This window comes from Poecilia reticulata, linkage group LG23, assembly GCF_000633615.1.
Source record: "Poecilia reticulata strain Guanapo linkage group LG23, Guppy_female_1.0+MT, whole genome shotgun sequence".
Classification (NCBI taxonomy): domain Eukaryota; kingdom Metazoa; phylum Chordata; class Actinopteri; order Cyprinodontiformes; family Poeciliidae; genus Poecilia; species Poecilia reticulata.
In genome coordinates, this window is record NC_024353.1 from 14,012,515 (window position 1) to 14,028,488 (window position 15,974).

The following is a 15,974-nucleotide window of genomic DNA, read 5'->3' on the forward strand; positions in this document are numbered from 1 at the left end:
AGCAACAAATAACCAAAGCAATGGAAGAGAATCTGTCTTTTAGCTATAGACGGCTACCTCAGAATTGACAGATAGCTAGCTAGAAAGCTGCTGTTCATCTATCTATCTATCTATCTATCTATCTATCTATCTATCTATCTATCTATCTATCTATCTATCTATCTATCTATCTATCTATCTGATAGCTATCAAACTAGCTAGATAGATAGCTAGCTAGTATAGTTGGCTAGACTAAATAGTTAGTCTACCTAACTATCTAATTAGCTTTCTGGATAGTTAGCCAGAAAGCTAACTTTCTGGATAGTTAGAAAGCTAACTATAGGAAGGTTCACAACTTTTCCATGGTTACAGATTCATTTTACATTTGCAGATCTATAGATTATCATCTGTTCTTTAGCTTCTTTAGATTGTAGGATGTTGAGTTGCTTGTTGGGATGTTTTAGCCTACTTCATGTTGCTAAAAGGTTCTATTTAATTTATTTATTAACATTACAGTTACAGATCGGCTTGAGATCCGACTTCATCTGCATCACATCTGAACTTTCCTTAACTTCCTATTATGTTGGGATCAATTGATCACATTTATTGAAATGTGTTCAATAAAATAGAACTCCATATTTATTTATTTTTTGGCAAATCTGTACCAGCAAGTCCATTAAAAAATTCTTCTTTTTTAGTTCCTGTAACCTCCACAGCAGCTGTGTTTGAGAAATTATCAGGCAATAAAAAAAAATCAGTTTACAGAGTCAATGAAAAAGGAAAGAAATCACAGATGCAATTTTTCTCAAACTGAAGCAGCACCAGTCATTATTATGAGTTTTCTTTTTTTCAGCATAAAAAAACAGATTGAACACAACATTACATTTTAAGTTTTCATACCCTTTAAAGTTTTTCACAACATGTCATTTTACCAGCATTCTTTGAATTTATTTAGTGCAATTTTGTGTGATAAGCAAATAAATATGAAGTGGAAAGAAAATTATATAAGGTTTTCTATTTTTTTTTTTTTTTGTATAATTTAAAAAAAACACAAAATGTATTCAGCCATGCTGAAATGTTACCATGGGGGATTAAAGAATCTCTCAAATATACATGAAAGAGTATTTGGTAACACTCCAGGAATGTCTTTGATGAAGGAACAACATTATAACATAATGGAAAGCTCAAAAAAGTCGACTTTACATAATATTGTCCCTATATTTTTATAAAAAAAAATAAATTCCTGTGAAATACATTAAAAAGTGAAAAAGTTCAAGGAGTATGAATACTTATGAAAGGCTCTGCAAATCGTACTCATTGCATGTTTATTAAATGCTCACAAGAACATCTTCACATACAGACATTTTAAATCAGGCACAAACCGTAATAATACTACTAATAATAATAATGGGAGGTTTTACTAAATATCAAAGTATATGCATGAATGGAAGTGGCACATACTGATGATAATGATTTCCCATCTGTATGGATTCACACTTTAAAAACAGTTTAAATTTGAAATCTGCATTCAGTGCAAAGTAAACAAGCAGGTGAAAGCAGCTGGGTCGTTAATGCAGTGGACCAATCGGCTGGCACCGGTTCTCAGGAGGAGCAGCTAAGGGAAACGTCGCATCAGCAGCTGCGTTTCCCTTACAAACGTGCACAAAAACGTTGTCAATGTTTGGCTAGTGTCAAAAACCGTCATTTTGCCATTGCAGTGTTTAAATTAAATAAGAAATCCAATTAAAATCAACAGTGAGCACATGTTGTCAAAATGACGGAAATCAGGTTGTCTTCTCAGTTATATCCATATAAACAAAGAACAGGTATCAGATGTTTAGATCCATATTTTCCGCTCACTGTCTGACATTAAAGTTAATTAGCAGCTTATTTTTAGCTACTAAATTCAAAATCGGAGAAATTTTGTTTTCGTTCCTCATTTTCAAGAGTTTAAATCCCCCCCCCCCAACGTTTCAGGCATCCTTCCTCGAACATTTCACAGCAGTTTGCTACAATTTTGGTTTACAACTAAACAACAATAAAACTGGTGGAAGTGAATCTCTCCTGCACACCTTTTCAACTTTGTACACAAATTCTCAATGGGACCAAGATCAAAACAGAAGAAAGCGGCTTCTGTTTTGATGGTGCTTACGACCAAATACTTCTATTTCTGTTTCGTAAGACGACCGGACCGGTGTTCAAATTTGAGCGGTTTTCTCTCCGAGTGGATTTTCAAATTGCAATTTGACTTTTTATGCCCAGTCTTTACTAGTAATTACTAGAGAGAACATTTCTTCATGTTATTGCTACGTTCAGGTTGAACTTTGAGCATTGTTTGATATTTACTTGCCTTTTTTCTTCAGCACTGTTAATGTGTGGCAAATGGCTATGATGTCCATAATTGGAGTTAAAATTTGAATACTGTTCAGAAAAAATATAAATGTGTCTTTGAACATGTATTTCTTAGAGCATCAGATTTGCTTATAAGAAAAAAAAAAAAAATAGCCAATAGGTCAGAGATTTTCATTATCCGATGCATTATAGCACAAAAATATAAATAACTGAAGCAAACAAGTCTATTGGCGCGCTGACTGCAGGTGTATCATCGCCTTGGAGACAGATGATACTTGGCAATTTATCTCGCTGCTGTAAATAGGCGGTGAGTGTGGCAGCGGCCCAAAAAGGAAAATTTGTCCAAATTTATTCAAATGTTTCCAAGCAACGAGGAAACATGAATAAATTTTGCGTGTGCAGAAAGCAGCAGCGGCTCTGAGTCAGCTGCGCAGCAGAAGCGACGGATCCTCGGAACTGCCAAAAATACCGTGATGTTTTTGGCGCTGCTTACAGCAAAGAGAAACAAGTTACGTTACCTGAGCTGACTAGTGTTGAACAAAGAGCCTTCCCCCCTCCAGGGATGTCGGCGTGCCTGTCGCTAAGGACACGGATCAGCTGATGAGAACTCTGACTGAGCTCTGTCTTTTTAAGGCTCTTTTCTGTATTTCTTCCCTCTCTATATTTAATGCCGCTGTTTAAATACACTCCACAAAACCCCCCCCCCCAAAAAAAATCCAGCAATGTCAAACAACAAGAAGGAATGCTCTGATTTGGAATTATTTTGGTACAAACAGACTATAAATGGGTCTGTAGATACATCGATCATCTTAGAACAAGCCATTTAATGTATATTTAGGAGTTTTAGTAAAGCCTGGAAATGTTTTGCATGAATAGTACCGCATAGCTATAAATATGGGTCTCATTGTCGGTGTGCATGAGGTTAATATGTTTGGCAATTGCACAATACAAATAGTTAGCCATCTAGCTAAATGTGATACCGAGAACATCTTTAACAAACGCTGGGAGATGTCAGCGAAACGAAAATGTTAGATTGTGAAGGACTGGATCCTAATGAGTTACTAGTTGTGTTTCCATTTACTATAAAATTGTGCAAATTGAAATAAATTCGCTTAGAGAAAAGACAGAAATTTCAAAAATAAACTCTCGTTTTTCGAGGAAAGTTTTTTTGCTACATTAAAATAGACGTATTTCGCAAAACTGCCGTGGTAGAACTTATTTTGTTCTCATCACACGAGTCACGTGAACAACAGTTGGGTCTTACTACTGGCAAAAACAACAAAGAAGACAACAGGAAGTAGGAGGAGGATGATGGTTTGGATTAGATTTTTTTCAGTGAGCAGCTGATGAGCGCTAGCGCCATGGCTGAATTACGAATATATCTAATGTTGTTTACATCTGTCACTGCCATGATTTTTAATGTGTGCACAAGTTTATTCATCTTTTTTTTTATTATTTGTTTTTTCTTTTTAATGGAAACACTGCGGCTGCAAAATAGTTTTTCAACATTAGCAGAACATAGACAAAGATTTGCACACGTTTGTAATGGAAACACAGCTAAAGGGACTAAACACACAGGAGGAGGAGATGGTTGTAAGCCAGTGTGTTCAATCAGGCTGGCTGGGTCACTCATCAAATCACTTTCATACCCAATCTGTTCTGAATTTGTACCAAATTACATCCTAATCAGATTATTTCCCACACCGTGGGTTCTCAACTTGGTGCTTAACTCGCTGAAAGTAATAAAAACATGTATTTCAAAGTATGTTGGTTCTGATTCAAATAAATAAGAAAGCACTTACACGTGCAGTTACCTGGTTTTCTCATCCCTCCGTCAGCGGGGCATGTGTAGTCGCTGGCAGCGAGGAGGAAGCACGTGCCCCCGCTTTGCCGGTCGTGTTCCCGGGTGCTGGACCGTCGCATGGGGACCATCTCCTCCGGAGACATGCTCAGGTCGCTGCCAGCGCTGCAGTCTGCCGACAGAACTGCGGGAGGAGAAACCGACATATGCATTTTCTCCAGTCGTACTTCTTATTCGTTGCAGTAAATGTAAAAAGTTTCCGGAAAGCGCTGTAAAGAAAGTGTTTGGTCCTGGTTTCGTTGCAGCTACCATCGAGCATTTCTTCACTGAAGAATGATTTTAATTAATCTACGCTGAAGGGTTTCAAGCATCTCAATTATTTTTTGACAAGGTTTAAAAATGCAGATGTGTTTTTTATCTTCAGTTGTCAATTATTTGGGACTTTCCAGCGAGCACCATTGTTGTCCAGTTTGTCTCTTATTGTTGAATCATGAACATTGATTTAACTGAGGCAAGAGGGGCGTGAAGGGCTTTAGATTTTATCTCTGGCTCCATCGCTGGTTTCCTAGAGTCCTAAAGCCTTTGAAATGGCTTCAGAGCTCTTTCCAGTCCAATAGATTTCACTAGCTGCGTTTCCATCAACCATATAATTGCTCCATTTGACGTTTCAAAAATAAATTTGCTTCATGGAAACACTGCAATAAAAAAAAAACAAAAAAAACATCGTTTGTAGATAAAAAAACTACTGGCACACACCACGGAGAAGACGACGACAGGAAGTGGTTGGAGGATGATGACGCGGCATGTTTTTTTAAATGACGCATCGTGGGAACGAACTTATTCACGTGTGACCTTGCGTTTGTTTTTTTAATGGAAACATCGCAATCGTTATTTTAAACGTTTAGAAAATGCAAAAGGGGACCAAACACTTTTTTCACGAAGTTCAGGTTAGTCAGAAATGAGCAGAAGGGCACAAAGGTGATACATTTTTTGCCAAAAGAGACTCAAAACATGATGGAACAAAGAAACCATTGTACGGCTTAAAGTGTGGCAAGAGGGCCATTTCTGGCCCTTGAAATCTTTCTTTTTTTTTCAGCCCCTGACTAAAAGTCAAGAATGGTAAAACAATTGATGGCCCAAAAAAATGTGGAAATTGTCCATTTTTCTTTTAATAATGCAACAGTTTAAAGCCCTTTTTATGTTTTGGATCTTTAATTATATACAGTTTTCATAAAAAAAATTGTTTATTGTTTGGCAGATATTGAGCAAAATGGCTACCTTTAATAGTATAGTTAAAACCAGATGTATACATAGAAAAGTAATTGTTCTCCTATTAAAAAAAAAAAAAACCTTACCTAAAACACACTCTTACAAGTAACTGTGTTTCACCTATCATTATGTTCATGTGACAGAGGTCAAGTTAATATTATTTCCTATAAAATGTGTATTTTATTGAACAAAAACATTTTATTCCGACTATTGGTACGTTATCCTTACTCTAAAAAAAGATTTTAAAACAGTGGCGTTTCCCTTTGTTTTACCCGTTTTGCTCACTTTAACAGGCATACGATCCAAAATCACTTAAAAAATCCCAACACGATAAAGCCAGTTTAAATGTTTTTGATGGAAACATAAATTATGCATCAGTTTAAACAATCCTAATTCAGAAAACAACTCGGTAACTTCAACATCCTACAAGTAGCAGAAATCACTCTGTTCTATTCTAATGTTCTGTTCTGAGATGTAATGGGCTGCAAAAAGCCCAGAGGACACACTTACCCTTGGGGATCTCCTCAATGGAATTTAAATAAACCTGGTACACAAAGGTCAGCACTAATTTCCATCGCTATCAGATGTGTCAGAGTAAATTACCGACATGAACCTAGAGGCAAAAAAAAAGCAGCAACCCACAGTCTAAACAGCAAGGGAACAGTCCCTAGAGGAGGAAAAGTGTTTCCCCTGAATCCTGATCAGCCTGAGCTTTCTTTTTCTTTTTTTTTTTTTTTTTACCATCTTTTGCAATGCCTTCTTTGTCACCATAGCAACTGCTGTAAAAAAAAAAAAAAAAAAAAAAAAAAAGGCAGTGAAAATAATTTGATGGCTTGTTTGGATCAAAAGGCAAAAAAGTATATGCAGTTTGTTCCTAAAGTATTAATACACCCTTGACTTTTCCACATTTCATCCCTTTACAGCTACAGATTTTCATGTGTTTTATTGGCGCTTAATTATTCAGTAGAGAAAAGGTACATATTCAAATCCTCTCACAAATAAAAACATAATAAATGTGTTGTGGATTTGTAAAAGGTCGTTTTACTTTGACTTTCCAAAATAAAATCCAGTGCAGCCAGTTGCATTTGTAAGACCCCCATATAGCAAACATCTGAGTTCACCTGTATTTAACTTAATGTCAGTGAACGCCTCACAGGTTCATCAGTGGACAAACAGCATCATGAAGACCAAGGAAAAGAGCAAACGGGACACGATGTTTAAAATTAGACTATAAATCAGGGTAAGGTTATAAAAAAAAACATCCAAAGTTAAACAACCCCAAGAAGCGTATAATCCATCATCCCGAAATGAAAAGAGCATGTAACAAGTGCAAACCTGCCAAGACGGGACAGCAATTATCACACACTCCCATGGTAACTGTAAAAGCTGCATCCATTGTTGAAAGATAGCCATGATCTTCACCTCAAGTCGTACAGAAACAGATATGCCATTGTAAACACAATTTAAAACCATTCGTTCAATTCACTTCCCAATGCAAGGGTTGCTTTGTAGCATGATTCCAATAAAATATGTTGACGTCTGAGTTGAATCGGGAGAAGATGTGGAAAAGGTCAATGCAGTGTTAGAAACAGAAAGAACCTGCTAAACGTTTACAGCTTTCTAACTGAGGAAGGCATTCGGTTCAATTCAGGAATGATTTTGCCTCTGAGGAAAAGTAGTTGGTTCTTAATTTCGAGTTTGTCAGCTCAATCCTAGCCTCCTCTGACAAGTGCCCTTGGGCAAGAGATCAAACTAAAGAGAGTCACTGATCTGCATGTTTGCGTTCGCAGAGATGGTGTTGTAGTGTGAACCAGATTGAGATGTTAAGAGAACTAGAATGGCTATAGTTAGTCATTTTGAACAATGTTTTATTGAGGTCTTACCTGAACGGTTGCGTTCTAGTAATCTACCCCCTTTGACGTGGCACAAGTCACCTTGAGTGCTGTTGCAGGTCAAGTTGAGGTCCCCTTTACAGTACGTCGGAGAACTTCCCTGCACTGCCTGAGGGATGTGTTTCTTCCTTTTCTTGGGCAGCTTCTGCTTAGCCATGGCCAAAGAGTAGTACATTCCAAAGTTATTGACGATAACGGGCACGGGCATGGCTATCGTCAGCACACCGGCTAAAGCACACAACGCTCCGACCACCATGCCTGACCAGGTCTCTGGATACATATCTCCATAGCCCAAAGTAGTCATGGTCACAACGGCCCACCAGAAGCCAATGGGAATGTTCTTGAACTTAGTGTGATCGGTGGCCGTGGGGTCGTTGGGCTTGGCACCGATTCTTTCGGCGTAATATATCATGGTGGCAAAAATCAAAACTCCCAACGCCAGGAAGATGATTAGCAGCAGAAATTCGTTGGTGCTGGCCCGCAATGTATGGCCCAGCACCCGAAGCCCTACAAAATGACGCGTTAGCTTGAAGATGCGCAGAATCCGGACGAAACGCACCACCCTGAGAAAACCCAAGACGTCCTTGGCGGCCTTCGAAGAGAGGCCACTCAGCCCTACCTCCAGGTAGAAGGGCAGAATGGCCACAAAGTCGATGATGTTGAGGACGCTTTTGACAAACTCCAACTTGACTGGGCAGAAGGTGACACGCACGAGGAACTCGATGGTGAACCAGAACACGCAAACTCCCTCCACGTATGTGAGTGCGGGATCGGTCTCGATCTCGTACTGCGGCACCGGGTCCGGCTCGCTGCTGTTCCGCGCGTCGGTCTTGTTGATGATTTTGTTGAAAGCCTCATGGGTCTCCAAGCAGAAGGTGGTGATGGAGACCAGGATGAAGAACAAAGATGCGAAGGCAATGAACTAAAAGAGAAAAAAGCAAGAGAGAAGAAACACATCAATCAAGTTTAAGGTTACTTCAACGTGACATGAAGTGATTAATAACAAGCTGTATACTAAGAGATTTATACATGATTTTGTGTTATAAGTACTACTCAGTTTTAATTGAAGACTAGGGTTATGTAGCTATGAACTTAAGCACTGCTTTGTCATCTTTGTGCACAATTTAAATTTGAATGTAGATATCAGAATGTGTCCATTGCAGCTGGTACATAAGACAATCGGGAAGCGTAAAAAAAGCAACACAAAAGACAGAACCGGTGGAAACAGAAGCAAAAAACAACCAAAGAGTAAATAAAAAAAATTGTTACTGTGGTTATAAATGCTTTATTAATGGCAAACAAACTGGTAGAAAGCAGTAATAAAAGCTGGTTTAAAGGTCTTACAGTTTAGACTACGTACTGCCATAAATTGGCAATATGTACAGTTCAGTGGCCTGATAACCCCATAAATGCATAAAGAATGCATGTATTCCTTTAAACACCTATGTTTAAAGTAATAAAAGTAATAAATATTGCTGTCTAAAACCTCCACACTGTCAGTACCACATAAAGAAGAGAACCCGACTCATCTGAAAAGTTTTTAAAAAAGAGTAATCAAAGTTTAACATCAAGCAGATTCTTTACTTCACAGTAACCTGTCTGTCTGTCGCAGAATCGCAGCTGTACTCCAAGAATCTCAGGCAGACATTGCAAACGTTTACAGGCGTTCTCCAAGAGCCAGAATAGCAGACTTCCACGCACAGCCCAGTGTGCTCCTTCTACACTTTCCTCCCACAGCCCATCCGTAGTTGTGCTCTGCTGCCTACTAAGCGCCCAAGAAGAAGTCGTTTCACACTCTTACTCTCATGCTTGGTTTTTTGGATCGTATGACTCACGCACTCTCAAAATATCATTGCCACTATTTGGGTCACCTTTATCTTGAACTGTGTGCATGCGTTCCTGAATATATTGCTTGTATCTTCACAATTATACATGTATCTTTTCAGGTGTGTATTCCGTGCTCCGCACTTTAAGTTTCCCCACACATTTCAGCTGATTCTACAATTAAGGAGTTTTGACATTCTTTTCCAGGTAGACTAATGGTCAAAAAAATTATTGTTATAAATGATAATATTGCTGATTTGAGAAAATTTTCAACTAATATATTGATAATATAGCATAGTAATGCAAGGTCGCCCTCTCAAAGACCAGTAAACTTTAATTCTGTAAAGAGCACCAAGCACTGGAACTGAAAAAAAATAAAATAAAATCACCACCAAAAGTAATAAATTATCGAGGTCATTTTAATTCATAATTGATTATTGCCGCAGGATTAAACAGAACTTGACAATTTTATGTTCATCTTTTGTAGAGAAGAAAGAGCAAAGATTTCAGTCTGATAGAGACATTCCCCAAAAGCCCTGCTGCTGTAATTTGTAGCAACTATGGCTCTGCAAATGCCTGAAGAAGGGGGAATACAAATCTAATTCATACTTTTTTACTTCACTGGTCATGGGCAAAAGGTAAAAAAAATAAAATAAAATCTAGTATTTTTATCCATAACATGAAAAAATGTGGCGTAGCTTAAGGAATGCTTTTATATGTCAAAAAAAATTTCTATTTCTTCAAACCTTTTGTCATGAAAAGTCAAACTTTTTGTCCATCTATGAAACAGAGTAGACCTGGTCCATGTTCAGGAGATAGGTCAGTAATTTTTGTTTTTACGTGGACAAAAGCTGAAACGTACCCCTTCGCTGTGTGGATGCTGCTGACTAATGGTAACTGCTGAGCTGCGATTTTGTAGCATTTGCTTTGGCAACCCAAAGGACGGGTGAGTCCAGCCTCACCAACAGATGCACAGTTTTTGTTTTGTTTAAAAATCTTTTTATGAAAGACATTAAAACACACGAGCACTACCCAGGAGACACTGCTTCTCGACATTCTGATTTCCAGGACACACACACGCACGCACACACACTGCATGCTAAATAAGTCCTCCACTTCTACAAATTGCCCTTTGAAGGCAGAGCTGGGCAGCTGTTGCACAGACGGTCCATCTCCGACTGCTGATCTAATTTAGCCCTGAGGACGAGCCCCATTTTCAGGCCATCTTTTTTCATCACATTTCGGGCTCGGGGAGGTTTGTCACTCAGCGCGGCCGCTAACAGCCCAGACGTCTGTTTCACAGCCACAACTGGTGACCTTCATGCGTGTCCCGAGAAATCGCAAAGGTTTGTCATCATAAAAACTCCCTATTGATTGAACTGAAAGCCACAAAAGATAGATTGATATATTGATTGATGACTTTAATAAACCGCAGAGGGAAGTTATGTGACTAAAGCTACCTCAGAATGAGACGGTATTGTGCTGCAGGGATGAAAAATGAGAAAAACAACTCTGGGCGAGGCTGAAGGGAGAGGATAAACTCACTTTTGTCAGGTCAGTTGATGAAAACTGTCGTATTATAGTTTTTTTTTTTAGAATAACAACACAGCGGAGAGAGAAAGTTATGTAAAAGTTTAAAGCAGGGTTAGCTTAAACTAAGCTAACCTAACCAGCTAAGTTATGTTAAGCTACTTTACTAGTTATGGTAAGCAAAACTAATCTAAGCTAGGTTTGGCTAAGTATCAAACTTAGCCAAAGCGACTTAAACTAAGCTAGTTCTTAGTTTAAGCTAACTAAAAACTAGCTTAAACTGAGGATTTAAGCTAGTTTTAGCTTAAACTAGTTTAAGCTAGGTTAGAATAGAATCTAGAATGGACATGGAATTTCATACATGTCTGTATAAAATTGAAGACAATTCAACACATATCTGGATTTTGCATATATGTAAACTCCAGAATTACATTAAAATTTTAAAACTAAATTCCATGCATGTCTCACAGAGCACTACTAAATCTGTCTGCTATGCAAATTGTAAAAAGTATAATAAGACTACAAACGTACGGAGACATGGCCGCCCATCTGACCTGACAGATGATGAGGATTAGCCAGAAAAACAGCCAACATGTACACAGTAACTGTGGAGGAGCAGTAGAAGCCACAGGTGGGAAAATCTGTCAACGGGACAACGTTTGTGCATACCATCCCCATCATGAAACAGGGTGGTGGCAGCATCTTGCTGTGGGGTGTCTTGAAAGACTGTTGAAGCTAAATAAAAAGAAAGCCTGGATGAAGAGATTAAGGTTTGCCTTTTAGCAGGACATCATCGTTCAAAATAAGCCAGATATCCAATGGGTGATGCTTTTATTTTCCACACCATTACTATTTTTCACAAGTGGAAAATGAACAAACTGCTCAGTTTGTATTTCTTGAAAGGGGGGAAAAGAAAAAAATCAGGGGTCACAGTTCCTGGAAATCCACAGAAAAACCTGTAAGCCAGTGAGGCTCTAAACATCTGTGTTTTTTAGTGCCACCATCTCTATACCAGAATACAAAACAGCAGTTCTTGCAACCGTCTCGTAAACCTTCCTTTTTCATTCTCCCTGTGGAAATGACATTAGAACATTTCCTCTTAAGGAATCCTGGGGTTTACAATGACATTTTAAACATAAGCAACAGCGTAAACCAAGCAGGGATGACATCTTTTGGTCTCCAAGGGCAACAAGTAAGGCTTTGTACGTCACTGCTTTTAGTGTGAATGGAAGTGCTTGTTTCTGTTTCCTTACATGGAGCCTTTTTTTCTGTCAACTAAAGATGATCTATCAGACTCAACACTTTTAACCACATTGATGATACTGAAGGAAAAGGCTAAAGATAGCACAACCCTTAGCTTTCAAAAATGCTAAATGTAACCCAACCCAGAAAAAAGACAAATAAATCAAGTACTTCAACCGCCTCATTTCATGATCCGTGTGTTCTCCCTTCTGTTCTGACTCGACGACTTAGTCGGGAATTGAATCACCACCTCAAACGCTGATGGGACGCGATCGCTGTCACAGTCTTTAAGCACAGACGCCGTCGTCGTAATCGCTTCATTTTCCGCTGGACGTCTCTGTCAGACGCAGGGACTCTCCCAGACCTCGGCGGGAGGGAAATGCCACGTCAAGCTGCTTCAGCGGCAGAGGAGCAGGGTGTTGACACCGCCAGGCGGGGCGAGTAAAGAGCTATTTGCCAGTAACAAACTCATCACATCAAACGTGGTCAGAAATGACTGTAAAATTCCGGATTACGGAAAACGAATGCTTCCGCTTAGATTGGATGGGTGGAAACGCTCAGTTGGATTAATGTCAAACTTTGACGAAGCCATTCTGAAAGATAAATATGCATAAATTTAAACCTTTTTTCTTGGGAGCTCTGTCTGTTTTAGGGTAATTTTCCAGTGAATCTCCACCTGAATTTGCTGCAAATACTTTTCACAGTTTCTGACCCGACAGAAAAAGAAAACCTCTCTTAAATCCCAGTAGGTGTTTCATGCATCCCAACATACAACCTTTGTTTTTTTTTTCCAGCCCCCAGACTCTAAAATAGGATCCACCGTCACGGTTCACATTTTACGCCGTATGATGAAAACACATAAGATGGGCCCACTTTGGCTGGCATCCACTTCACAAATAAACATACAGATAATATGCAACCTCCATCCCTCTCTCTGCCCACACGTTGACCAATCAGAACGTCCGCTGGCCTCGGCTCCTTGGGATCGCCACCATCTGCTTGACACCGAGAATGGAAGGTTGTGGTCCGTTTGCGGCCGGAGAAAACAAGCCGCCGTCGTGCTAGCTTGGTCCTCTGATGTGACGACGGCAAGCAAAGCAGACCTTGAAGATACCGACAAACTCTAGAAAGAGCTAATACAGAAGGTTGCTATGGCAAACTTGACCCAGCACAGTGTTTTTTTTTCCCACTCTTGAAAATGATTTAAAGTGCAGTGTAAATGACTGTGTTGCCAGGTAAATCTAGGATGTGGGAAATGATTACAGCAGAGAGCAGCTGAAACACAAGTCATTAAGAAAAATAACCTTCAAAGCAGAGCGCTATGTTTATGACACACAGAACAGGTTTTTCTGTAAATTATGTCAGGAGGTTGGCCCCACAAACCTTCAAATCTAAAGAAACTGGTCTCAAATGTTTGTGCTGGTGTCATTTTAAAGATAATAATAGAAATGTTTCCAGAGGTCATCTGAGGCTACCAACCTTCTGAGCCTTACATTTCCAAAATAAAAAAATAAATAAAAACAAACAAATTTGGAAACATTTCTTGATATGTTTAAAATGATAGCAGCACAAACAAATTGGTGACTCCAAATTTGCTTGACTCTGTAAAAGTGGGGGGACTGGTTGACCTTTTGACCTTTAAACTTTTATTAATATCTTCAAAGCCTAAGCAGCACGAACAAAAACTTTTGCTGCACAAACGTAGTCGAGTTGACCGACACCAATTTTGCCTGATTTGAAGAAGGTGGGATGACTGGTTGACCTTTCATGACCTCTGGAAGCATTTCATAATATCTTTAAAATGGTAGCGGCACAAACAACAATTTTTACTGCACAAATGTAGCACAAATGTTTGAAACCAGTTTCGTTTGAGACCTAGGTGCCTTCAGATGAGCCTTAGGATTCATCTTTCAAATTTGAACACCCAGTTTGTCTGTTTCTGGCTAACACATGTCAGAAGATAGACCTCACTAATGTCTGACAAATGTAAGTACAATGGCCCATTGGCTCGCCATTCAAAGGGAGCCTTTGTAGTGCTTAGTAAATTTGCCAAATCAACCATCAAATGAAAATATGTCAATGTATTTCAGCAGACGGAGGATACGGATTTCCCCAATCACAGCCTTCCTCTCTCCCAGTTTCTGGATTTTTCACTCGGAGCTGAACTCCAGCTTGAGGTTCGGACCCCCCAAGCAGAAACATCCCTCCATCGTCTGATCTGTGCCTGTCACTCAGTGGTGTTGATTCTCTTCAAAGATCTCCCCTCCCCTTCTTGGCGTGACTACAAGCCGGGATACCGACAGCACGCCGGGGTACAACGCTAATCACTAACAAGACGACAAGAGGATCTTCCCCGTCTCTTTTCATCCCCTGCGACGCCCTGACTTCACGCTTTGAGAGAAACAAAATGAATTCAGGTTCGTAAAGTCGAGATAAGCTGATCTGGCAGCATACAGTTTATGGGTTACGGCAACCTGAGGTGAAAAACCAGTTGAGATTTTAACAAAACACACAAAAACAGGAGCGTAAAGTCACGTTGCATTTCTCTTTAAGTCAGTAATTCCTTACTATTGATGAATAAGTACTATCACATGACATTTCCCCATGTTGTAAGTGAAATTATCTGCAAGTACAGACTTAAAACAAGCTCCTCTATCTTGCTTAAATGCTACTTGGGAGTTAGATTTGTCTTATTTCAAATGTACTAAGATATTTGCACTAGAAACTAGATCAAAAACACTTGGTAAGATTTTGTGTTTTTGCAATAATGTAACCAATTCTTCGAGGGCAAAATCTCAACAGGACAAAAGCAAAACTGCTCATCCTGAATTTGGGGTTTGACTTTTGAACTCAAGTTATTTTGCCCCCCAAAAAAGATGTAGATTTCAAATCTTGTAACAGATCCACTGTATTTCAAACTAAAGCTTCAGCTGTGCTGTCTGGACTCCAGGCCATTAGTCACACACAGTGTGTGGACATCAGGATATCAGCCTGCAGCAGGAGAACGGTGACGGAAATCTGTATCCTGATTCCCGTCACACGGAGCTCCCCGTTCTGAAATTAAACGGCGCTTAAATCAACATCATTCAGGCTAGTTAGCACAATGTTTCACTTCCAAAAACCACTGTAGCACATGCATAATTAAACCGTCAAGTAATTGATTTTAATCTCTGCCTTGTTCTTTAGAGACGAGGCTGGGTGAGATTTTTTTTTTTTCATTAAATAAACCGAGAAAAATAAATAAATCAGCTTTCTGGGAGGACGTTGATTGATTCCGCAGATTTGGAACGGCTGGGTTCCCCTAACAAAAGGCTGATTTTTGTCAAACACTTTTCTTTTTCTCCCTTTATTATTTGCCGCCATGGTAACGGCACCTTCAAAATGGTGAATCTCAAGTGTGAAAACAGAGAGAAATGAGAAAAAAAAAGAAAGAAGAAAGTGGTGAGAGAAATGAACAATCCATTTTTCAGGATGTATAAAGGGTTTCCCTTCCCACTCCCTGTCTTTCTTCTAAAACACACTTGCCGCATTTGTCACCATCGTTGTAGGGCGACAAGCAATGACAGATGACAAAACAAGACAGGAGATTTGCTTTCACGCACCCATTAACAAAAATATATGAGTTTCATTAAATTGCTAATCGAGGAGCCAAAAATATGAATAAATACAAAAACAGAGGATGGAAGTGAGCGGGAAAGCCGATTCCTGCTAATCTAAAATCTGAGTGGAGTCTCCCCACGCCGCCGTCGTCTTTCCACACACACATTTCTTCCTCCCCCAGTCCTCATTACAATACTCACTGTGACATGACAGCAAAACACACCCGGGAAAACCCTTCTGAGCCTACAGCTTTTGTCAAGCACAAACATGCCGGTGCTAAAAATAGCCTATCGAAATTTTTCAGGCTTGCTAATTTGAATAATTCATTGTCCCTTTAAGTCGGTGGAGTCAGCGGTTGGAGAAGAGGGCGGGGCCGGTGGATAAGACCCCCGGATCCCTGCCAGCTATACCATCGACTTATTTACACACAGAACGGAGAGATCCGAGGAAAGCTACGTTGCTCTATTTGGCATGCTCTGGTGTTA

At 39.4% G+C, this 15,974-nt stretch overlaps 1 protein-coding gene across 8 annotated transcripts in view; it reads right to left on the reverse strand.

Annotated features, from left to right (window-relative positions):
• Positions 1 to 15,974, reverse strand: part of kcnc2 (potassium voltage-gated channel, Shaw-related subfamily, member 2) — a 68,502-nt gene that overhangs the window by 5,565 nt on the left and 46,963 nt on the right. For 2 of the 8 annotated variants that reach the window (XM_017302831.1, XM_008401294.2), the window contains exons 2-4: positions 7,285 to 8,215; positions 4,146 to 4,316; positions 2,850 to 2,911 (exon numbers count right to left, since the gene is read on the reverse strand). In XM_017302831.1, the coding sequence (XP_017158320.1) occupies positions 2,859 to 2,911; positions 4,146 to 4,316; positions 7,285 to 8,215 (1,155 nt within the window). In that variant the 3' untranslated portion in view covers positions 2,850 to 2,858. Of the gene's footprint in view, positions 1 to 2,849; positions 2,912 to 4,133; positions 4,317 to 7,284; positions 8,216 to 15,974 lie in introns of all 8 variants that reach the window. The other 6 variants (XM_017302830.1, XM_008401292.2, XM_008401288.2 and 3 more) reach the window with 3 other exon arrangements.